The sequence below is a fragment of the Diaphorina citri genome, unplaced genomic scaffold (genome assembly GCF_000475195.1).
Source record: "Diaphorina citri unplaced genomic scaffold, Diaci psyllid genome assembly version 1.1 scaffold44, whole genome shotgun sequence".
Taxonomy (NCBI): Eukaryota; Metazoa; Arthropoda; class Insecta; order Hemiptera; family Psyllidae; genus Diaphorina; species Diaphorina citri.
Window position 1 is genome coordinate 59,719 of NW_007377481.1, and position 24,035 is coordinate 83,753.

Consider the following 24,035-nt stretch of genomic DNA (forward strand, 5'->3'; position numbering starts at 1 on the left):
ACATTCCTACAAAGGGTAATAGAAAGTAAAAAGGTGGTTCCGTGAGTTAATCCCCCGGACTCAGTAATAATGAGAAAATTATTCAATTTTATATTAATGTTTTAATATACCATAGTAGTGCAGTCAACACCTGTGTTTATATACACCATTATACACTTATACAATCTTAGTGAATCTTTAAGGCCTTTTCTGGCTCCTTTACTATATTAACCGTAAAAAAATCATCTGTATCAAAATTCGTCAAAAGGTTAAAAACTCGTCGGTAGCTCGGTAGGTCTCGGTAGGCCTCGGTAGGCCAATGTTGACCGATTAAAATCTGTACCAATTTTAGACCCGGATAAGTAAATCTGTAGCAATAAATCGTTAACAGTCGTAGTTATGTCAGGATACCTACTTTTGAAAACAATGGATTGATTTGAAACCTACTTATTTTATGAAAATATTTCAGCTGATTTCCTTCCTATAGGTAGTATAGATTCCTATAGGTAGGATAAGATGTCCTTTTCATCTAATGTTAACGTCTTTTGCGGACACTTTTTTGGCCAGAGAAACCATCTTTCTTTGCCCTTTTTTTTATGTCTTAACCAGCTTTAGGTTAGGTTAGAAGATTTATCCTGTGTCGAAACCGATTTAAAATAACACCTAGCCGTCTTTAGTTATGTGGTTTGGGATAAGATGTCCTTTTCATCTAATGTTAACGTCTTTTGCGGACACTTTTTTGGCCAGAGAAACCATCTTTCTTTGCCCTTTTTTTTATAGGTATAACCTACGTAAAATTAGTTGTCTTATTATGGACCTCGTGCCTTTTAGCCCTTTTAATGAAAACTTATTTGGGAACTCGTACATAAAGTTTCAATAAGAGCCACATTCTATTCCTACCTCGGTGGCTTAAGAGTCAGTATGTTTGGTTCGTAAACAGCTGGGTTCGATTCCGGCCGAGGTTTTATTCTCATTTATTTGAGAATTTGACCACTTTGAAGTTTTTGAAGCGGGGTGGTAGATAGTGCTTTAGGCGTTCACCTCGCTTAGTTGATTCTCTTTGTTTACAACTGGGAAGTTCATTGTCGCATAACTGGGAAGTTCATATTTCAAAAGTTTTTGCAGAAAGTGCTTTAGGCGTTCACCTCGCTTAGTTGATTCTCTTTGTTTACAACTGGGAAGTTCATTGTCGCATAACTGGGAAGTTCATATTTCCGTACACTTTCTAGGATTCGTTTCGAAATCCATAAAAATAGTTTTCAGGTAAATAAAAGTTTCCAGTGTAGAATTTCATTCCGCAAAATATCCATTTCCATATATTTTGTAGCGAAAGATTAATCGGTTCAACTTTAGGCCTTTACCCTCCATGACAATTAGGAAAGAAGTTGTGGGTTGGAATTTCGCCTGGTTCAGTAAATTTTGAGTAGATTTCAAATGAAGAATACTTTGACATGGTAATCCATAAAATAGCAGATTGGTCAAATACCCATTGAGAATTTTGATAAATTAAGATTAAAGATTTTAGGTTAGGTTTGTACTTTCTTTGTACTAATTGTCTAATTTGTCAAAGGCTACTGAATTTTAAATTAAAAAATAAAAATTGAAAGGGGAAAAAATTAAACATCCTTTAATAAAGTCTATCTAGCTAGTATCATCTTAATAAAAAAAAAAAATCTATAAAAATTATCAATTAAAAAATAAAAACTTAATTTAATTTTTTTAACGAAAAAATTTGTTCCTAAATATTTAACACATTAATTTATTATTTAGGGGGTTTTAAGTAAAAATAAAATGAAATTGTTCTTCCCGTAAATTTTACAATAGCCGCGGGTACTTCAACAACAAAATCTCACGCTGCCCCAACTTTTCTTCGCTTTCTGAAATCAGAAAAACAACACGAACATTCAATTAAAAAATAAGTAGACATTTAAACTAATAAATCAATAAAAGCTTTTGGGATATTGTCAAGCAGCATTGAGAATAGCAGTACTGCATAAGGACATGAGAAATAGTAAGTACTTTATACCCTTACCCTTAAACTGTAAAAATATATTACCCTTAAACTGTAAAAAAATATAACTGTGAAATGTGAAATCGCCTGCCGGAGTAAAGGGACTTTTCAGTCCTATCCCAGCAGAATAAACAAGGTACACCCTACTCTATTCTGCTCTATTTTATTCTATTCTATTCTAATTCTATTCTATTCTAATTCTATTCTATTCTATTCTACTTACTATAATCTTCTGTTTGTCTCGAGGTAGTACTGTCAACAAACGTGGACACTATGGTAGATTGTGAAGGCTCGGGAACCGACTCGTTTTCTACTTTGATGGTAATTAGCCTATTCCTCGATGATGCTCCTGGAAAACAGCAAATATAAATTGGTCACAAAAAGGAATGGAAGACAAAATAATATGACAAAATATATAAGACCCTAGTTGGACGGCGGGGCAAAGGGACTTTTCAGTCCTATCCCAGCAGGATAAACAAGGTATATTCTATTAAACAAGAAAGAACCATCCATAATTCCCCTTATGGGTTCTTTTATTATTAATCGTATGAACGTATATTTTGACATCATATAAGAAAGTTGGGTGTGAATAATGAAAAACAGTATTGAAAAGAACAGTAAATCAGAGTCGGATATCGAGATTCTCTATGTATGTGATAGCACTGTCACTGCCCGTATACAAGTCATTTTTGACACTATACCCCAGTTTACAGGATTAAATATTAAAAATAAAAATTAATTAAAACAGTAAATGTATAAAGTACTTAGGTAATAATAGAACAATGATAAAGATAAAGACTTTTAATTGTTTATTTATTTAATTATAAAAAAAATTCATTAAAATTTCTCCCCTCCGGTAGAGACCCTAGGATGCATGCAGCGTTGCCTCTCTGGATGGCCAGACCAATCTTTTGAGCAAGAAAATGCTTGGAACGGGATTCTCTCGTGATATAGAACAATTTCTTGCCCAAATGGTCCAGCCAAACCTTCGAGTCAAGGGTCCATGGTCTCCACTGGTTATGTGGAATTGGCTATACATTATTATTAATTGTATGAACGTATATTTTGACATCATATAAGAAAGTTGGGTGTGAATAATGAAAAACAAAAGAACAGTAAATCAGAGTCGGATATCGAGATTCTCTATGTATGTGATAGCACTGTCACTGCCCGTATACAAGTCATTTTTGACACAGATCCCACATCTGAGGGGACACTTCTCAACAATGTGATGTATTGTTTGACGTTCGACTCCACAATTACAAGCAGGAGAGTCAGGCTTTCCCCACATATGCATAAGATCTGCACAGACACCGAAGTTGACTATACATAATGGACTTACATGGGGGTTCAGCTATCTACTGAGAACAGCTCCTTGTGTAGGGCAGGAAAGTCAACGTGAGGGGCGGATCTCTTGAAATTTGTCAACGCCTCCATGTGTAATGTGCTTAGTTGCCTGGAAAGACCGAAAGAACAAATTTTAGTATTCCTTAGAAGAATGATACCTTTTCGGATGGCAGAGATTGCCTTAAGAATCTCATCGTCCCGAAATCGAAGAGGGAAGGAGGACAGGATAGGAGAAAGCCAGCCGTTCCGAGAACGAACCTTTTTTTTACTTTCTATTTTTTTTTTAATTAGGATAGAGTTTGTCCCGGGCGGGAAATCATCCCACAACCTAGCGCTTACAAGACAAGTGCGCTACCTTCCTAGCTTTTTTAGGGCTTTTTTTTTTCTTCCTTACACCTCATTTTAAGAACGAAAATTCTCACTCTCAAGTCAGACTGACAGAAATTTAACTAGTCAGATGTATTCTTCCTTACACCTCATTTTAAGAACGAAAATTCTCACTCTCAAGTCAGACTGACAGAAATTTAACTAGTCAGATGTATGTTATAATCAAGTTTCCAAAAAGAATGTCAACGTTACGTGGTGTTCCCAAGCGGTCACCCATCCAAGTACTATCCACGCTCAACGTTGCTTAACTTCAGTGATCGATGTTTCAGGTTTCAGTGTAGTTTTGTTCATTATAAAAATATAACCCTTGAGGTGTGTTCACACATAGTCCATCGATATCGATTGACAACGAGCTGAATCTATGTTATCGAGGCAGTGTGGACGGTTCAGTCGACATCGATCGACGTCAATCGATAGTTGGTCGACTATGTGTGGACACACCTTTAGACTGTGTAGGCCCGAGAGCAAAGAGGACATTCTGTCCTATGCTGGGCAATATTTTCTCGGGACCATCTAGGGATTCTAGGGGAAACAAGGTATGATCTATTCTATTTTCTTCCTTACCTCAGCGTCAAGATTTTAGCGTTGAGGGTTGCAAACAGCGTCATATGTAGTTTTGTTCATTATAAATATAACCCTTGAGGTGTGTTCACACTTAGTCCATCGATATCGATTGACAACGAGCTGAATCTATGTTATCGAGGCAGTGTGGACGGTTCAGTCGACGTCAATCGATAGTTGGTCGACTATGTGTGGACACACCTTTAGACTGTGTAGGCCCGAGAGCAAAGAGGACATTCTGTCCTATGCTGGGCAATATTTTCTCGGGACCATCTAGGGGAAACAAGGTATGATCTATTCTATTTTCTTCCTTACCTCAGCGTCAAGATTTTAGCGTTGAGGGTTGCAAACAGCGTCATATCCCCCCGGATGGGGACATGATTCTTCTCCAGTTCCGCCTCCAGCAACTTTTTCACGGCTCTGTGCAGTCTACTTATCTCCAGCACGTCTTTAATACCACTGCGATCTGTCAACAGCAATCCAAAAGGGTTAAAAAGAAGAAATGAAAAAGGAGGAGGAGGAGAAGAAGAAGGCGAAGCAGAAGGAGGAGGAGAAGGATATTGTGTTAAGGAGATGAATGTACAGCTTTAGGTCGTGCCCGTAACTGTACAGGTAAGCTTTTGTTGTTTAATAATAATAATAATAGTGCTTATTTATACTGCTCGCATAGGACTGAAAAGTCCCTTTACTCCAGCAGTAGGCTACTACTATTGAGAAGAAGAAGAAGACGAAGCAGAAGAAGGAGGAGAAGGATATTGTGTTAAGGAGATGAATGCATAGCTTTAGGTCGTGCTGTACAGGTAAGCTTTTGTTGTTTAATGTCTAATTGAAATAGGAGCACCCCTCCTCCCTGTTGACACATCCCCTTCAGTTTGTGGTAAATTCCTACACTCATCGACAGAGGTGTTTAATGTCTAATTGAAATAGGAGCACCCCTCCTCCCTGTTGACACATCCCCTTCAGTTTGTGGTAAATTCCTACACTCATCGACAAAGGAAAGAACGGTACGTACCTGGGGACAGTAAGACCATCGCAGAAAATAAGGCTAGTTCAGTCTCTGTAAGTTTGAGTTCTGCTACTGCACGTACAATGTCGAATATCAGAAATATAAGCTTCATCTCCGGGGAAGTCCTGTTTTGTCCATAGAATATGTCTTGCGAAACCAGGACGTCCTCGTACAGGATGCTGTTCTGAGACAAATCGTAATATCTTGATATCCGCAATAGTGCTAATTCAAAACTTCCTGCAACAGAAAAGACCAAAATCAAAATTATTTTTAGGATTTCTTCAGCTCTTTCTAAATTCTACCTACCGACAGATTCCAAGTCTCATACCACCAACCACCTGAACCACCGTATTTCGAAGTATGCCTCGTCAACCTTACTATTAAGATTAGGTATTGTCTGAATTAAACCGCGTTAATCACTACACTAGGTAGATAATTATTGTGGTCGGTTTAACATTTAAGATATATTACCAAGAAAAGTCTCGAGTCTTCCTATACCTACCATACACTCGTATTTATGAACAAGAATGATCGTTCTTAGATCAGTCTCAAGTCAAAATTGACCAATGCCTTGAGACTATGCTTAGCACGAACTTAAGAGCCAGCATTTTGTTCATAAATATGGGTGATAGTCTCAACAGCTCAACACAGATCGAATCATGCTGGGTTACAAATTATGCACCGTCCCGAGTCCTGTTTCAAGAGTTAAACGTCATCAGACTTACCTGTTTTGAGCAGAACAATTTGATCATCCTGCGACAATTTTAGAAAACCTGGAACTAATTTTGCAAATTCTATAATTTGTTGAATAACTGCAGTCAATTTCTGTGCACATTCCAACCACAGCTCCTCATGCGACTGAAATGAAAATAAAATTAAAAGGGGTTAACCAATTAGCAAACCTAGAACTTCTATTTGAAATTTTAGTAGCCATGAAACTCTCAATAATACTCAATAATTATGATTTTGATATTTGTTTGTTTGTTTTGTTTGGAAAATCAACACATCCACCAATAAAATTAAAAGATAGGTACAGATTAACTGCAGTCAATTTCTGTGCACATTCCAACCACAGCTCCTCATGCGACTGAAAGGAAAATAAAATTAAAAGGGGTTAACCAATTAGCAAACCTAGAAATTCTATTTGAAATTTTATTTTAGTAGTGATGAAACTCTCAATAATTATGATTTTGATATTTGTTTGTTTGTTTTGTTTGGAAAATCAACACATCCACCAATAAAATTAAAAGATAGGTACAGATGATGATTACCTATCTTAGATTTCGAAAGAATTAATGGAAGTTAACTGTCACAATAATTCTGGCTGAAAAGTTGCTGTGTCTTTTTGGCAACCCAAATTTTGGGCAGTTCGTCAGTAAATTTTATTAATTGTTTCTCTCTATTCAAACCTTGTAAAATTGACACATCCACTAATACGAAATAGGCACACGTATTAGAGGCCTGGGTGATTTGTTTTAATCATTTCGATAATTTTTAATTATTTTTATTTTCAAGGAGGTATTCAACTTACCATTCTTTTTATTGTTTCTCTCTATTCAAACCTTGTAAAATTGACACATCCACTAATACGAAATAGGCACACGTATCACTATTTCAAAATTTTCGGATAGGATAAAAATTCATATTCGATTAGAGGCCTGGGTGATTTGTTTTAATCATTTCGATAATTTTTAATTATTTTTATTTTCAAGGAGGTATTCAACTTACCATTCTTTTAAAGTACGTCAATTTCGTTTGATCAGCCTTTTTAAACAATTGGTGTACATAATCTAAAGTATACAAACAGGACTTTGCATGAGCCTCGGCAATTCCTTTACCAAGAAATTCTGAGATCTGCGTTGGATCTGGAAAAAAATCATAAGGAATAAGTTATTTAGAAAATAAATACAGGATAATAATAATAATTAAATGTACCAAATATGGTGGTGCACCATAGTCTTTTTACAACAGGAATCGCACCCCCAAAAAATGCTAGACCAAAATCTAGCATCATAGATAGCTACTTAAACTGCGTGATAAAGGGATTTTTCATTCTCATTTTTACCTACAACATTCTCTTCTGTTCTTTTTGCTTCTCTCCTTTTCTCGTCTCTTTTACTCTCTCTTTCCTTCTGTTCTGCTTTCTTTATTTTTCTCTTCCGTTCTTCTCTTCTCTCATGTTCTCTATTTCGTTTTCAAACCATTATTTTTCCTCTCATATTTCCTCATATGGAATAGAATAGAATAGAATATACCCTGTTTATACTGCCAGAATGAGACTGAAAAGTCCCTTTACTCCCGCAGTCTAAACAAAGTCTCATGTATTTGGTACAAAATAGGTGTACTTTTTATAAATTAAAACCTTGCTTAAATTTAAAAAAAAAGATCATATATGATCATATGAGTCATAACCAGTAAAGACAAAAACCTTCCTTCTTCCATGTTCTAACGTTAAGCTTCTATTTTGTATTCGTCAAGCAGCAAAGTACTCGTGCACCTACGTATTGCATTTCTCAACTTTCTTTGTACTTTTTTTTTCCTCCGAACAAAACAGAACTTTACAGACAGACGGAGAAAAATGAAGGACGATGAGAAGGATAGAGAGGGAGAGAGAGAGAAGGGAGGGAGGAAGAGGAGAAGGATAGGAACGGGAAGGATAGAGGAAGGGAGGGGGAAGATAGAAACAAGGATAGGTGGGGAGAGTAGAGTATTTGCTGACAGTAAAATATACTTTGTTACAAGTAAGATGGGAGGGGGTGGGGTGAAATGGAAGCGTTTTACTGATGGCTTTATGTCGAAAAAAAAATATCTTTACTCGTGGCTTTAATGGCTTTATGTTGACCAAATGTATCTTTACTCGTGGCTTTAATGGCTTTATGTTGGCCAAATGTATCTTTACTCGTGACTTTATATGATTGCAAATATTTATATATCTTTTTTTTTCTTTTGGGCTCTTTAAAACTACGGACACTTTACTCTTGGCTTTATGATGGTCAAATGTATCTTTACTCTTGGCTTTATGTTGACCAAATGTACCTTTACATGGATTTATCTTCACCAAATTATCTTTCTCCTACCTACCTACAATAATCATCTAGGTACCAAATTCTTTCTCTATAATCCCTCTATTAAGTGGAGTAGAATACCCCGATTCCACAAAGAGGGCATCATAGGTAAGCAACGTCGATCTTGGCTGACGATTTACCTTAGGTACTTAGTAATAAAAATTCAGGTTACTCAAAATGTCATTCCGAAGTCAATAAGATAGGTTTCAAAGTCTTTCGGAAAATCTTCAACTACTTTCAAGGCTTCAGTAAAGTTTAAGAAGAGAAGATTCAGTAGAGTGTTTTGTCAGTAAACGAGAGAGATAAAAAATAAATAAATGAAAAACTTGAAGATGGAAATTATCTTTTTTTTTTCACAGGTGGCATCACAAATTCACAATCTTCTTCTCCAGACAGTCACCTGTCCAGATAGGTTCTAGCCGAGTGTTGCTTAGCATGACGTGACCCACATCACTTTTATTAATAATTTAAGCTTTTTAGGTTCAATTTTTTCAGTTGTGTTTATTTCGTAACATAAAAAGGTTGAAACATTATCCTCCCTGTATTGGGGAGTTATTTTCCCAATTTCCTCTGTTTGTTGGAAGACTTTAGCATTCGATGATATTCTAAAGGAGCTTACGATTTCTACTTCTAAAGTATTACCAGAATTTCTGCAATATATCACCTCACATGAAACAAAATGAATAGAAAAATCTGGTGTGAACATCACACGACTTTCCTTATCCTACTGAATTATGCTTATGTGGGTGTTCTAGATATGGTTTTGGGGGGTCTTGTCCCATTATTTTTTTTTTTTTTAATATCTCTAACCGTTTAGTCATTACAGCTGAAAACCGCCAAAAAGCGGTCGAAATGCCACCAATCGTTTCCTTATTACAGGATAAAGAAAGTAAAAATACAAATCCAAAATAGTTGAAAAATAAATATACAGCTGTGTAAAGAACTACGTGATTGGAAAGGGGTGGAAAATATGAATATTGAGGGAGAAGAGGACTGGAAGAAGAGCCGGAAATACTGTATCAATAAGGATTTATTTTGCACGGAAAAAAAACATATCAATGGCAGTGAAATACAGTCTATTTTTTAGCACCATAAAAGCTGTCTGAACAGAAAAAATAAGGAAAGTAGGTACATGGGGAAAAAACCAAGCGAACATGGGGAAAATCCGCTTCAAAAATCAAAGAAAATTCTTTGGAGGTGTTTCTAAAGGTGATGCACTTGTTTTAAACCGATTCTGTGTTGTAGATTGGTTTCCCCGTCTGGATTTGAGCCCATATTGTTCTGGAGATTTTGGCACATCCACTAAAATATTGAAGTCTCCATTTCTTCCTTCTCAAGGTGTATTAGAAAATTTGGTGCTCTTGTGACATCCACTAATAATAATATTTCTCTATTTCCTGCTTCCAAGGAAATCTGTACTAAGATATTGGGTTTTATGGCACATCCACTAAAATTTTATTGTCTTTTCGATAGGCTTGGACCGAGATCATCAAAAAATACTTACTTTGAACTACCTATCTAAAATAAATAAAAAAACTTGTACCTAATGGAACACCTTCACAAATACTCGTAGGTGCGACTTTACGCCCGTGTCATAGCATGCTCATCTCATAGCATATCCATTAACAAATGCAGCACATTATGTTGATCAAAACACTGCAGTTAATCGGATGGTGAAACACAGGATTCGGAACATATCACATTCACATCTGAGTGGTTTGACCACATTATCGACGAGGCGATGTGCCTGCTCTTACCGCGAGAGCGGAAAAATAAGCGCTATAAAAATCTCATTCATCACGCGAAGGGGGTAATAGAAAGTAAAACAATATTCTCCACTCACACTTGGAGATTTTACTCTTTTTATTTCATTCAAATAAAACGCGAAGAAAATAAAAACCCGAACGTGCATCGGGTAAGTTCGTGTAAGATTGAGTGTACGGTTCGTCACTAGGTATATTATGAACACAACTGAGGTCAATGAACTAAGAAGGGCGTCCGTATGTACCCAAGTGTTAATGACCTAAAATGACAACAACTAACTCTTGTCGTTAGAAATTAAATGTGTTTCGAACATAATAACAAAGAATGGAAAGAATCACAGAAATTCCCTGGGATATTTCGGCTATTTGGACCAAGACTCGTGTTTACGATGATCATATGAGTCATAACCAGTAAAGACAACAAACTTCCTTCTTCCATGTTCTAACGTTGAGCTTCTATTTTGTATTCGTCAAGCAGCAAAGTACTCGTGCACCTACGTATTGCATTTCTCAACTTTCTTTGTACTTTTTTTTCCTCCGAACAAAACAGAACTTTACAGACAGACGGAGAAAAATGAAGGACGATGAGAAGGATAGAGAGGGAGAGAGAGAGATGGCCGAGTGGGTATCACTAGGCTTGCACACTGGAGGTCCCGGAAAGTATATCGAAAGCGATGATTTTATTCCGACCAAGCCAAATCAAACAAAAAGGCTTTACCTGATGGCACAGGCAGATGATTGACATTAATTTCCGTTTGTAAAATTCATTCCAGAAGGTAGAATCACAACTTTATCCTTTGTACAACGGGAGGTGATTGTATGAACGCCTTTAAACGTTTTAGTTATGCAATGTGCGTAACTTTACGGAATGGATTTTTCGTTTCGATTTTCTGGTACCTAGGTAGGTATTAAATTTCTGTACTTAGGTATTAACTTTCTCCTCCATTTTAAAATTTAATTTACTATGCCACAACACTGACAAAATAAAAACGTTTGTCCAAAGTTCAAACTGATTTACTTTTGTCGATTGGTTTTGATAACATCATCCTCTTTAGTGGATACGTAGCTTTTGAAATACGCGAATAAACTGTACCTAAGTATTCTTCGGAGGATACCCGAAGAAATGCCTACCCGACAAAGAAATACGAAGAAGAATAGAATATACCTTGTTTATCCTGCCCGAATAGGACTGAAAAGTCTTATCTTACCCAGAGAACACAACCCTTTCCTTATTCAGATTTTGCATTTCCTTATTGCACGTTGACAAAATCTATTGATAAGTTCCCATAATGATAGGTTCCGTATGTGAATTTTTTTATACAATTATGCATATTATCAGTTTACAACATTTTCTAATTGGGTATTTATTTTAATTTTGTTCTCTTTACCCCACCAAAGAAGATCTTTCTAATATAACCTAGGTACCTATCTATTTTGGGTTTGACCTGTCGAGAAGGATTGATGATTTAATCAACACATTTATACCAATTGACCTTTGCCGGGCACATCTCACTGTACAGCGGTCCTTATTGGCAGGGCCTTATTTAGAAGGGGGGCCTGGACCCCATCCTTCGACTCTTGCCCCCCCCCACCTCAAAGAATCATGGATCGTTACCCTATATAGATTTTGTCCCGAAATCAAAGAAGGGATTACAGGATAGGATAAAGCTTGCCGCGGGCGGTATTCGAACCTACACTCTAGGGCTCACAAGGCAAGCTAATGGACATTTTTTTACACGATATTTTTTAGCATTACAGAACTTGACTACGAGAACCTATGACATCTCATACACAAAAATCCCAATCTGAGGCTTAGGTGTAGAGGCTAGACAGCCCTAAAGGATGGGTTAAGCTTCTACGAATCTACCTATGACATCCACAACGCTCAAAAGTTGTGACATGCTTCGGCATAACACAAACAAAGACTATCACATTGCGAACGGAAACGTCAGATAATATTGGGTTCCTACAGTATGTACTTAGGCAAGGGATCAACGGATTCGTTTGATTTTTTTGTTTATTTGTAGAATATAGGTCAGATTGATAACAAGTCGGAACACCAAACTTTCGACTATGCTACCAGACAACTATTCTATTCTAATTCTATTCTATTCTACTTACTATAATCTTCTGTTTGTCTCGAGGTAGTACTGTCAACAAACGTGGACACTATGGTAGATTGTGAAGGCTCGGGAACCGACTCGTTTTCTACTTTGATGGTAATTAGCCTATTCCTCGATGATGCTCCTGGAAAACAGCAAATATAAATTGGTCACAAAAAGGAATGGAAGACAAAATAATATGACAAAATATATAAGACCCTAGTTGGACGGCGGGGCAAAGGGACTTTTCAGTCCTATCCCAGCAGGATAAACAAGGTATATTCTATTAAACAAGAAAGAACCATCCATAATTCCCCTTATGGGTTCTTTTATGCTTAATGCTGTCCAAATATAAAATATAGGTAGAAAAAGAACTAAAGGAATATAAAGATAAATAGAAAAAAAGGAGGCAGGCAACCTCATGAGGACAATCGAGTAGCTTCTTCAAATCAGTAGCGATCAGTGGCAGCATCACCAGAAAAGAAAACTCACATAAAGAATTTGTAAGAGAGCAGTGCCCATCTACTTTTCATTTGAATTTATTGAAGATATTTTTTTATTAAAACTCCTGTATGAATATTAATAGCTCTGACAGCTAGGTTGCCATGGAAACACCAGGCTAGCGGTCAGTAAGTTAGTTTTGTAAACAGGCGGGTGAGGGTTCAATCCCGATCGAACAATAGACTCTTCAAAGAAAGGTAGTCACAAGGAGACGCAACGTTAATGTCTCAGATTTCGTTAAAAGAGGTATAACTAATTTTCAACTTGAACAAATGAAGGTAAAATTCCGTAGCTCAGCTGGGATCGAACCCGCGATATTGCGTTTACCAGTCGAGTGGTTTGACCACATTATCGACGAGGCGATGTGCCTGCTCTTACCGCGAGAGCGAAAAAATAAGCGCTATAAAAATCTCATTCATCACGCGAAGGGGGTAATAGAAAGTAAAACAATATTCTCCACTCACACTTGGAGATTTTTCACATTCACATCTTAACAGAACTGCCTGTGTTATGAAACAGGCAGTCTCTTCACATTTCCGACTTATGGCATATCATTCCTATTATAGGTATCTACAGTCTCAGCATTCAGCCACTTGCAGTTCAGTATTCACCGAACGATCGCTCAAGTTGGTCCGCCTCAGTATTTACCATTACGGGGGTGAAACGCCTATAAATGTATATTATTTATTCCGGAATATTATGCATGTTTCCAGACAACAGAGGAGCTACCAGAATATTAAAATAAATAATAAAATAAAATAAAGAAAAAAATATGATAAATATTGATATCAAAGCAAGATACGAAAAAGAGATGATGCTAAGCGAAGTATTTGCCTTCGGAAAGTAGGTCAGTAATAGCATCACTTCTGCGCAGACGCGAACGTTAGGTCATTGACTTACGCTAGAACACGAGAGAACGAAACTGCCTGAGTGCCTGACTTGATACAGCAAACAAACAACTGTGTAACTACAACTATATTATGTTCTCCGACTTCAACGTGCGAGTGATCGGCTCACAAAACACAAAATGCAAAAGTTTAGGAGAGATTTTACCATGCATTTCCAAACCCCCGAAGAATAACTTCAGAAGTTGAAGGGAAGAGGAGAAGATTTGACCAATAGAATCAACAGGACCAAGCCAAATATCTTGAAGGCCGATTTAAAAACCAAATACGAATTTGTGATTCATCAACTATGAATTCCTACCTTCCTCAGAATTACAGAATTCTTTCATACAAATATAAAAGGAAATATTACTATGCTTCATACCAAATACGCTGATCACCAAAAATTCCTTTCATCTACGCAATTTTGTACTTTTTGGAAATTCTAGGAGATTTAGGGGATCTCTTAGGGGTTAGATTTTAAAGATTAGACTGGAAATAAATTACAGCCTGCTGAACAAGACGGTTTGAAAAAGAAGCTTGAGGACATTCTGGGAATAAAAAAGTTAACCAGTATGCTAATCGAACAGCATAAACGCATCATAAACCAAACAATGAGAAGGAAGACAGAAAGGCCTCAAACCAAAATAATATAACCAAAGTAATATCGTCTTGCCAGCTTTTTTTTTTATACGGTAGAGCCCTTTTCATTTTAGGTACTTCAGGAAAGCCCTTATTACCAGTTAGCCTTTTAGCAGACTAAAGTGAGTGTCTGTACAGCCAAACTTGGATGGATTAAAAGAGCCATAAAACGGTCATAACCTTTAGGTTACAATAGGTTACATTCTAAAGGTTATGGTTTGAGTTTTACAGCCAAGAAAATCAATTCCTACTTAAAATAATAATAATAATATTTTTAAGTCTTTTTTCTTCTTCGAAGCATAGGTTCATTAAGTTTTTTCTTTATCTGAAGTAAGTTTATTATGAAGAGTCTTTTAGATTAAAAATATTTACCTGGTACAAGATAACTTAACCTTTAGGTTGTATGCTTCCTATCTATCCTTTTATCTAGTTTTGGAAAAATTATTATTTTTGGTACATACATCCACTAATAAGTCTTTCTCTCTTTTTCTTTGACTCCATTTCTAACTCCTGTATTGGTACATTTGGCACATTCACTAACTCGTCTCTCTCTCTCTCTCTCTCTCTCTCTCTCTCTCTCGTTTTTACAAGACTGAAAAGTCGCTAAGATTAGATGAAACTTCTTCGGTTTTCTTTTGTGTTGACCACTAAAATGGGAAAGTATTGAAATGGAATGATTTGTTTATTTTTTTTTCCTTTTTAATGGAAAAATCTCTGTTTGTACCAGAGTATACCACTGTACCAGCTGTGCCACTATTAAGTTAAATGTGCTGATTTGCTGATCTTACCTTTAATCGAGCCGGAGGAGGTGTGGGGTTGATTGTGTTTGGCCAATGCCAAATGTATGTCCACCAATGTGGACAGATCAAATTAGTAAGGTGCTGTAATTCTCGAAATACCTACTTCAATCAACATTTACCTATTACCTACTCGTACATCTCTAAAGCCGTGTCCAAACATAGCCGTCGATCGAGTCAATATGTGTTTTTCGTAACTTAGAGCCATAGGTATTTATGAACAAAATACTGCCTCTGAAAATGCACTAAAGCATCAATTTTCCCACATCTGTTGGGGCAGATCTTTTTCAATTTGCCCCGAGAGGGAGAATTTTTGTTCACAGAATGGGGTGTTAGTGCCCCCTTAGACTTAGATCCAGGTTGAAAACCATTAGGTACATAATTATTTCCACAAGAAAAGTAGTGCAATAAAATTGCTAGCCTCAGTCGTTAGCTCGGTGGACTTTAGACCTGAAGGCTGGTGATTCGAACCCCGAGTTAAGTCAAAAAGATTGGTGTACTGTATGTTATTCGACGAAAGACATTTTTGTGACAAGCTTTTAGATGTGTTTATAACAAATTTACAATTCCTTGGACTTTAGTTACAATTTCTTGGACTTTAGGGATACAAAAGACAGTCAATTACATGTAAAGGATGAAAATATTGGCCTTGAGCTATCTCTACCGTTTGTGTATGTTATTCGACGAAGGACATTTTTGCGACAAGCTTTCAGATGTGTTTAACAAATTTACAATTCCTTGGACTTTACTTACAATTTCTTGGACTTTAGGGATACAAAAGACAGTCAATTACATGTAAAGGATGAAAATATTGGCCTTGAGCTATCTCTACCGTTTTCATCACCCTTCCGATAGATAGAGGTTGGGTGATAGAGATTTCCTTAAGTATCCGTGATGTTCTTATGACATGCAAAGTAGTGGTTAATTGGTAAGTAATCTGGGAGATAAGTTTTAGTGTCCACGAGAAAAGAACCATCCATAAGGGGAATTGCCTTATGGATGGTTCTTTTCTGCTTAGCGCTGTCCGAATTCCCTTAGTGAGCTGGACATTTTTAACAACTTGCAACGATGAATGTGGTCATGAAAGTTTTTGTTTCTGTTGTTTCCCGGACATTTGGGTAACGTTTCTCGGCAAGATTGGTAAGCAATCTGGGAGATAAGTTTTAGTGTCCAAGAGAAAAGAACCATCCATAAGGGGAATTGTCTTATGGATGGTTCTTTTCTGCTTAGTGCTGTCCGAATTTCCTTAGTGAGCTGGGCATTTTTAACAACTTGCAACGATGAATGTGGTCATGAAAGTTTTTGTTTCTGTTGTTTCCCGGACATTTGGGTAACGTTTCTCGGCAAATAATGGACAAGCCTTTGTTTCCCGAAATGGGCAAAATGGCTATTGTTTCGGGAGGCATTTAAAACTACCGCCTACTAATCTAGTCAATCATACACAAAAATCTTACTCTGAAGTTCAGGGACAAACTGCCCCAAAAGATAAGTTAATCTAGCCTTTATTATATCTATGTGATCAAATCCAAAATATAATTCTAAAGAATGATCTGCAAAATATGTTTCTATAGAATGATATGTCAAATGTCATGTAAGAAAATGTCAAGATATACCTGTAAGACTTTGTTGGTCTTCTGTTAAACTTCTGGATGGGATGGACTTGAACTCTAATCTAATCCAGGGGTATAAAAAAAGATATTAGACCTATGTATCTTTTGTGTTTTATATCGTGTCATTCCTGTCTCTATTTTTTACATTGCAAGTCGAACCTACGATCTTTAGGTTACCAACTTACCTGGTGAACTTGGTAGATCAAAATTTTGTGAATTATGTAGTCGAGCTCCAGTAGGGCTTAATTCATATTCGCGGACTGATTTTCAGTCTGTTTTCTATGAGAAAATTATCCTTTATTCCTCATGAGGAAAAAGTAAATTACAAAGTGAATTTTTGGACTTGTGGTCCAGGATCATGGCAATTTTTCACACCCTTTTGTTGGGAATGTTCACTTTAGTTATTTTTGAGTGACTTTTGCCGCACCCTGTCTCAAAGTCTCGCCCTTTCTCCCTCACACTCTTTCTTCTCCTCCTCCTCCTCACCCACCCACCTTCCCTATCCCCCTCCTTGCACTTTTCTCTCTTTCCCTGCACTTTTTCCCAAACTCCTCATTTCCGCAAAATGTCAAAACATTAACAAACATTTCGATCTAACAGAAAACATTTTCTTTACTTTCCAATTTTAATGAAGAACGATCCATTCAGAATATTCGAAAGACCTGTTCCTCTCGAGATCTCTAAAAAAGGTCTTGTAATCACTTGAGAAGATTTAAAAATATTCTACTAAAAATTCAGTTTTTTTTTAATTTCTTTTTTACAATATTAATAAGATTATATTATTATGATCAAAGGCTCTTTAATCAATAGTTTTATATAATCGTGCACCAAGATAAAATGCAGGTATTCAACTAGAGAGTCATACTCGTTTGCAACAGGATACGTTGCGAAGCACTGATATAACAGCTAATAAATCCTAAAGAGGTAACAAAAAAATATCTTTCATATCTCGCTTAATCTTTCAAGTAAGTCTTCATTAAATTCATGACTTACACATAAGAACGCTTGATTATACAACTACAAACTCACAGGGAAGTAATGTAGTGGTAGATGGTAGATTTCTCGTCTCGCTACGTGAGAGAACGTGAGATCGATTCCCACCGAGGGAAATATGTACTACCTTTTTTCTAGCAGAATGATTTTTTTTTTAGGAAATTTTCGTGTTGATTTCGTATTGCTGTGTTGGGCAACTCCTTAGACCCTCAAAAAATTTCAATCCTGCCGTTCAAAAGAATAAAATTATCATTTTCCTTTCTTGATTCTAGCGCCTAAATTTCCCTCCCAAAGGCTTGGCAGAGACCGAAATTTCCCCAAGTTTCACAACAAACAGGAGAAAATCACGTCCAATCGCTAGGGTTAGGAGAGTCTATAATCTGACATCGACAGGGCAAATCCATGTGATTTATTTATTTTGTTTACCTGCCAGGTGAGTCACCTAATCCTGAACCATTATTTGGGTAATTAGAATAGGAGGATAAGTTTACCCCTTGCCTACGATGAAACTTCCTCTCCAACACAATACGAGAGATAACTGTACGAAGTACGAGTCTACCACCGCTAGGGTTAGGACAGTCTATAATCTGACATCGACAGGACAAATCCATGTGATTTATTTATTTTGTTTACCTGCCAGGTGAGTCACCTAATCCTGAACCATTATTTGGGTAATTAGCATAGGAGGATAAGTTTACCCCTTGCCTACGATGAAACTTCCTCTCCAACACAATACGAGAGATAACTGTACGAAGTACGAGTCTACCAGTGTGTCAACATTATTTATAATTATCACTAGGGGGCACTGGCCTCTAGGCTCTGTTGGCTTCGCCACTACGAGTTATGTGAGACCCAGAGTACATTGGCAGAAGTAGGAAGAGTTAGAACTAGCGAACTATCTCGCATGATACCGACGAGCTAACTTTCTATTTACTTTCTTGCAAGAGGTGACGTAATCTACTACCTCTTCCTGGAATTCGTGTGTACTGGATGGTATCAACTAGTGATGTAACGGTATCTGTTCTATTCATCATGAATTCTACTTGAAGTCACTCCTCTGGTCTATACAATACAACGGTACCATGAAGATGGAGCTAACAGTAAGACTAACAACCAACTTGCAGGTTCTTGGTTCTGCATGAATTTCAAACCGTAAGATTTATTTCACTTCTACGAGCCTAACTTAGTCGTAAGACTAACTTAATGGTAAGACTCTTACTTCGTAGATTCGTATAAGCGTAGCCCGACTTTTAGGGCTGTTTGCCCCTACACATAAGCCTCAGAGGGGGCTTTTTGTGTACGAAAGATCCACCAAGGCTCTGACTTGGTGGATTCTAGTCATAAGTCATAATCATAAGACTCTTATAAACGGTTCCTTGAACCGACGACGAGTCGACGACAGCATTTGGTTTTTACCTCGGTGGTGTAGTGGTCCTACCTCGGTGGTGTAGTGGGTAGTGGTCAAGGCGCTCGCCTGGTAAACAGGAGGGCGTGGGTTCAATCCCAGCCGAGGTATGGAATTTTATCCTCAATATAATTTGAGAATTTGACCACAATAATAGTCTACTGCTGGAGTAAAGGGACTTTTCAGTCCTATGCGAGCAGTATAAATAAGCACTATTATTATTATTATTATTTACCATTGCAATATGGTAGCATACAATCGGGTCCAAAAAATTTGGGACAGTTTGTTGGGTAGGTACTTCCATCCCTTTACACTGACAGGAGCCTAACTTAGTCTTAAGACTAACTTAATGGTAAGACTCTTCGTAGATTCGTATAAGCGTAACCCTACTTTTAGGGCTGTTAGCCCCTACACCTAAGCCTCAGAGGGGGCTTTTTGTGTACGAAAGATCCACCAAGTCAGAGGCTTGGTGGATTCTACTCATAAGTCATAATCATAAGACTCTAAACGGTTCCTTGAACCCACGACGAGTCGACGACAGCATTTGGTTTTTACCATTGCAATATGGTAGCATACAATCGGGTCCAAAAAATTTGGGACAGTTTGTTGGGTAGGTACTTCCATCCCTTTACACTGACAGCCTTCCCTAAATAATATGTACGTATATTCTAAAATTATTTCCAAACGCTTTTTGCTGCTAAATAAAAGCTTGTGCTGTTTCCCCAAGATAGCTACCTATTAACTTTGGTTTTCCAGTAGTCTCTCTCTCTCTCTTTTCATGGAAACATGGTTGAATTTCAAAAGTTCTCATGTAATTCTGCCTTTTTCTCTGTTCAATAGAGTCTCTCCCATTCAATTCAAGTGAATCCCCAAACGTCCCTAAACCCATAAATATCCCCAAGACCTCCGTTAGACTGCGGGATTAAAATTGGTTTTCCAGTAGTCTCTCTCTCTCTTTTCATGGAAACATTATTGAATCTCAAAAGTTGAATTTCAAAAGTTGTTGAATTTCATGTAATTCTGCCTTTTTCTCTGTTCAATGGAGTCTCTCCCATTCAATTCAAGTGAATCCCCAAACGTCCCTAAACCCATAAATATCCCCAAGACCTCCGTTAGACTGCGGGATTAAAGGACTTTTCACTAAGCAAAATAAACTCCATTCTACACTCTAACACATTGTTTTTCTTATAAGGGACATAGTGCGGGACCCGTATGGTACACTTCAGCCGCACGTAGCAGCTGTTTCATTTCTCCGATAAAAAAAAAAAACAGGCGATGAAACACTCATTTAGACCCGCCTCACAATGGAAGCGTAGACGCGCGACTTTTAGTAGCGCGTAGTCCCCTGTAGAACCAAACCTATGAAAATGATAGAGAGCCTAATAGGAGGTCTTTATCATTTTCATAAGTTCGGTTTTTCATGGGACTACGCGCTACCAAAAGTCGCGCGACTACAATTCCAATATGCGACGGGCATAGAAATAAAATACCTTCTCACAATTCCTCAGATTTTTGCCGGGACTTGGAAATAATGGCGTAAAAACAATCATCAGCCTGTAACAAGTGAATCGTTCCCAGGAAGGAGGGCCTATGTTATTTTCTATGTTATTATTCCTGGGAAAGATTGAAGTGTACATGTGACATTGTGGCACATACCCGTAGCTCTTTAAACTCTCTTGGGGTTTTTGATCTCACATTTCCACTTATTCCCCCCTGTAAAATGGGAAATAGGTGTGCAATTTTGGGGGATTCCTTATCGACAGGATGACTCAGTAAACTGGGACAATCTGGGAGATAGGGGAATGTACGAGATCGTAGTAATATGGGAGTCTTGTTCGGAAGGTAAATCATTAGGCGAGGTTAATGCCTGGGGCATTCTCTTCCACCTAACTCTCAGGAGCTCTAATATGTGGAGGGAGCTTTTCCTATTGATGTTGTGTGTGGCATTGGTGGACAGACCAAATTAGTAAGGTGCTGTAATTCTCGAAATACGTACTTCAATCAACATTTACCTATTACCTACTCGTACATCTCTAAAGCCGTGTCCATACATAGCCGTCGATCGAGTCAATATGTGTTTTTCGTAACTTAGAGCCATATTTATGAACAAAATACTGCCTCTGAAAATGCACTAAAGCATCAATTTCCCACATCTGTTGGGGCAGATCTTTTTCAATTTGCCCCGAGAGGGAGAATTTTTGTTCACAGAATGGGGTGTTAGTGCCCCCTTAGAGAGCAGTGTGGTCGCGCTGCCCGTGAGGTTTTCATGTGATTTAAAATACTATTTTTGTAATAATTTGTTCGACTGGAAGTTTGTAATGGAAGTCGCGCGACCCGGCCGCTAGGATCGGAACGTCACCTTTATGGCGCGACCAGGCAGCTCGGCAGCGCGACCCGGCAGCTAGGATCGGAGCGCCACCTTTAATGAGTCTCTTATGTCGACAGCTTAGACCGTCTGACATGCACAGACCCACATGACAATCAGTCGGAACGTGTGGCGGAAAAAGCCCCCGAACGAGGTCTATCAGACCGTTTGAGTGTGAGTGGCCGGTATTAGAAATGCTTCTCGACTCAGTGTTAGGAGTTCGGGGTACACTCAGCCTCGTGAGGACAATAGATCAATTGCGCTTACTTGGGTGATGTTTCAAAGTCATAGAGCAGAAAAAATGAGGACCAACGGAATTTTTCTTTTTCTTCTACGACTTCTAGATACCGAGATAAATCGATCTGAAAAATACCGGTAAATCGTGAACTTTGACGTCACGGCATACGCTCCCGTAGGCGATGACGTCATAATTCATGACTCCCGACCAAGACTTGTGTTTACGGGACTGGCGAGTATTTTATCCGTTAATATCCGGAGATTATGCAAAAGCCGACATGCCCGTGCGAGGTATTGCTAATCCATTGGGAACATAAGAGTTAGAATGTACATGTGGAGAACACATACTAAAATATACGTACCAGAAAGCTTGGCGTGTTTACGGGACTGGCGAGTATTTTATCCGTTAATATCCGGAGATTATGCAAAAGCCGACATGCCCGCGCGAGGTATTGCTAATCCATTGGGAACATAAGAGTTAGAATGTACATGTGGAGAACACATACTAAAATATACGTACCAGAAAGCTTGGGCGTAGGTACTACAGTACAGTCACTGGTTTCTCTTCCGCATATTTACGTAACTCCTCACTCTCCGCTCACTTAACTTGCGATAAAAAACCGAGGGGAATAAACCCTCTGAATCCTTATTGCTTATTTCTTAGCTGACATACTGGCCTCGCGTGTGGTGTGACCTGGGTTCGAGTCCTGGCTGAGTTCAAGGATTGGGTCTAGGAATTCTATGTAGCCTTGTGAACCTAGGTAGGTACCTAGTGCTTTATTTTAGCGAATACTATGTAGGTACGTATCTGAATAGGAAAATAGGTAGGCACCTCATACACACCAGAATAGGTGCAACCAAACACCTAGAGGTACAGGAAAAGGATTTTTTAGAGTCGACACGCGCTAGCGAAATTTTTAAAATATGTATGTATAGGTACCTATACTGTGTACATTTCTTGAGAAATCAAACCTTCGATTGTTACGTAGGAATGTCGATTTTTTTCGTGGGCTCCAAAATGAACTCTCGACCCGCAAGTTGTGTTTAGGTTAGAACTTAGACTATTAATATAGTCATTGCTGCCTGTACCATCATCATTGATTTTTACTGAAGTCCACTTTTATTTGAGTCAACTTTAAAAACTTGAAGGGGGAGACCTCGGATTTGGATTTTTCACAACTTTTTACGTAGGAATCGACATTTTATTAAAAATATTTTCCCAGTTGCAACTCCTCCATTGAGTAGCCACTTCAATGGAATAACGATCAGTGGCGGCATTACGAGTGTAAAAAGATTTTTGAAGTATGGAAATTGATTGCAGAAGCACTTAGTAATGCTGATACCCCGTAAATTGTGAAAAGGCCTCTGCTTTAACACAAATAAATTCACCATTTGATTGATTGTGTTTTCTTACCCGAGCTGTTGACATCTGCTGTACCTCCGCCACTGTCGTGGACACTGGTAGGTCTCGGCTCATACGTGGTCGTACTGTCCACAAAGTCGGCACCGACGTCGAACGGTAGGGTTGGCGTGAACGAGTATCCCCCACTGGTGGTGTAGCTGCCCGTCACATCTCCTACATAGGGGTACCTGAGGGGAGGAACCGTGGGAGATTAACAGCCGTTCCGAGAACGAACCTTATCCGTTTAGGATAAAATCCGGCCCAGGTGGGAATCAAACCCGAGACCTAGCGCTTACAAGACAGGCGCTTGAATAGGACTACAGAGTCCCTTTATCCCGGAAGTAAATTACTAATATGTGGTCAAATTCTCAAACAATGTTGAGGACAAAATTCCATACCACGGCTGGGGTTGAACCCACGCCCTCTTTTACCAGGCGAGCGTCTTGACCACTAAACCACCTTAGGCAGGTAATTGAATTTTCATTGTGGTATTGAAGTTGAAAAGTCTCTTTGTATGTTACCGCCTAAAAGCAGCCTTGGGAAAACAGCTTTCGTAAGCCATCTTCAATTCTTCATGTATCGTTAGCTTTCCTTCTTCTATTCGTTCTTCACATTTTTTTTCCTCACAGTTATGCAGAAGAATACACTTTATTATTGTCTGCCGGAAATCGAACCCAAGCCTTCTGCATTCTAGGCCATTGTGGTATTCACTAGGCTACGCAGGTTACTGACTTGAGTACATGCTACATGACATAACTAATTAACAACATAGTTATTAACCACTTAATCATTACTTTGGTTTATTATGAACCGCGTAGGTAGGTACATACGAGTACCTAATATCTTTAAAAATTTCCTTTTCGATTTACCTACTTTCGTGTACTATCTTTTTAAAAGGAAAATAGTGTCTCTTCTCGCCCATCTGATGAGAGACAAAGAATAGAATAGAATAGAATATACCTTGTTTATCCTGCCCGA

At 38.0% G+C, this 24,035-nt stretch overlaps 1 protein-coding gene across 1 annotated transcript; it reads right to left on the reverse strand.

Annotated features, from left to right (window-relative positions):
- Window positions 1-818: 818 nt before the first annotated feature.
- Window positions 819-23,619, reverse strand: LOC103514549 (probable nuclear hormone receptor HR3). The gene is made up of 10 exons (XM_008479449.3): window positions 23,579-23,619; window positions 23,070-23,245; window positions 12,241-12,366; window positions 7,020-7,156; window positions 6,017-6,149; window positions 5,298-5,528; window positions 4,601-4,751; window positions 3,333-3,446; window positions 1,125-1,856; window positions 819-1,020 (listed from the first exon to the last, which is right to left on the reverse strand). The coding sequence occupies exons 1-8, from the start codon at window positions 23,617-23,619 to the stop codon at window positions 3,341-3,343; spliced, it is 1,101 nt and encodes a 366-aa protein (XP_008477671.1). The 3' UTR covers window positions 819-1,020; window positions 1,125-1,856; window positions 3,333-3,340.
- Between the last annotated feature and the right edge of the window lie 416 nt (window positions 23,620-24,035).

Bases quoted from the DNA above. Each gene is read 5' to 3' on its own strand.
- LOC103514549 (XM_008479449.3), bottom strand. From the start codon at position 23,619: ATGGCTTACGAAAGCTGTTTTCCCAAGGCTGCTTTTAGGCG. The intron at 12,367-23,069 runs GTAAGAAAACAC...GCTGTTTTCCAG, and splicing joins AGCAGATGTCAACAGCTCGG to GAGCATCATCGAGGAATAGG. The intron at 4,752-5,297 runs GTACGTACCGTT...TGCTGTTGACAG, and splicing joins GATGGTCTTACTGTCCCCAG to ATCGCAGTGGTATTAAAGAC.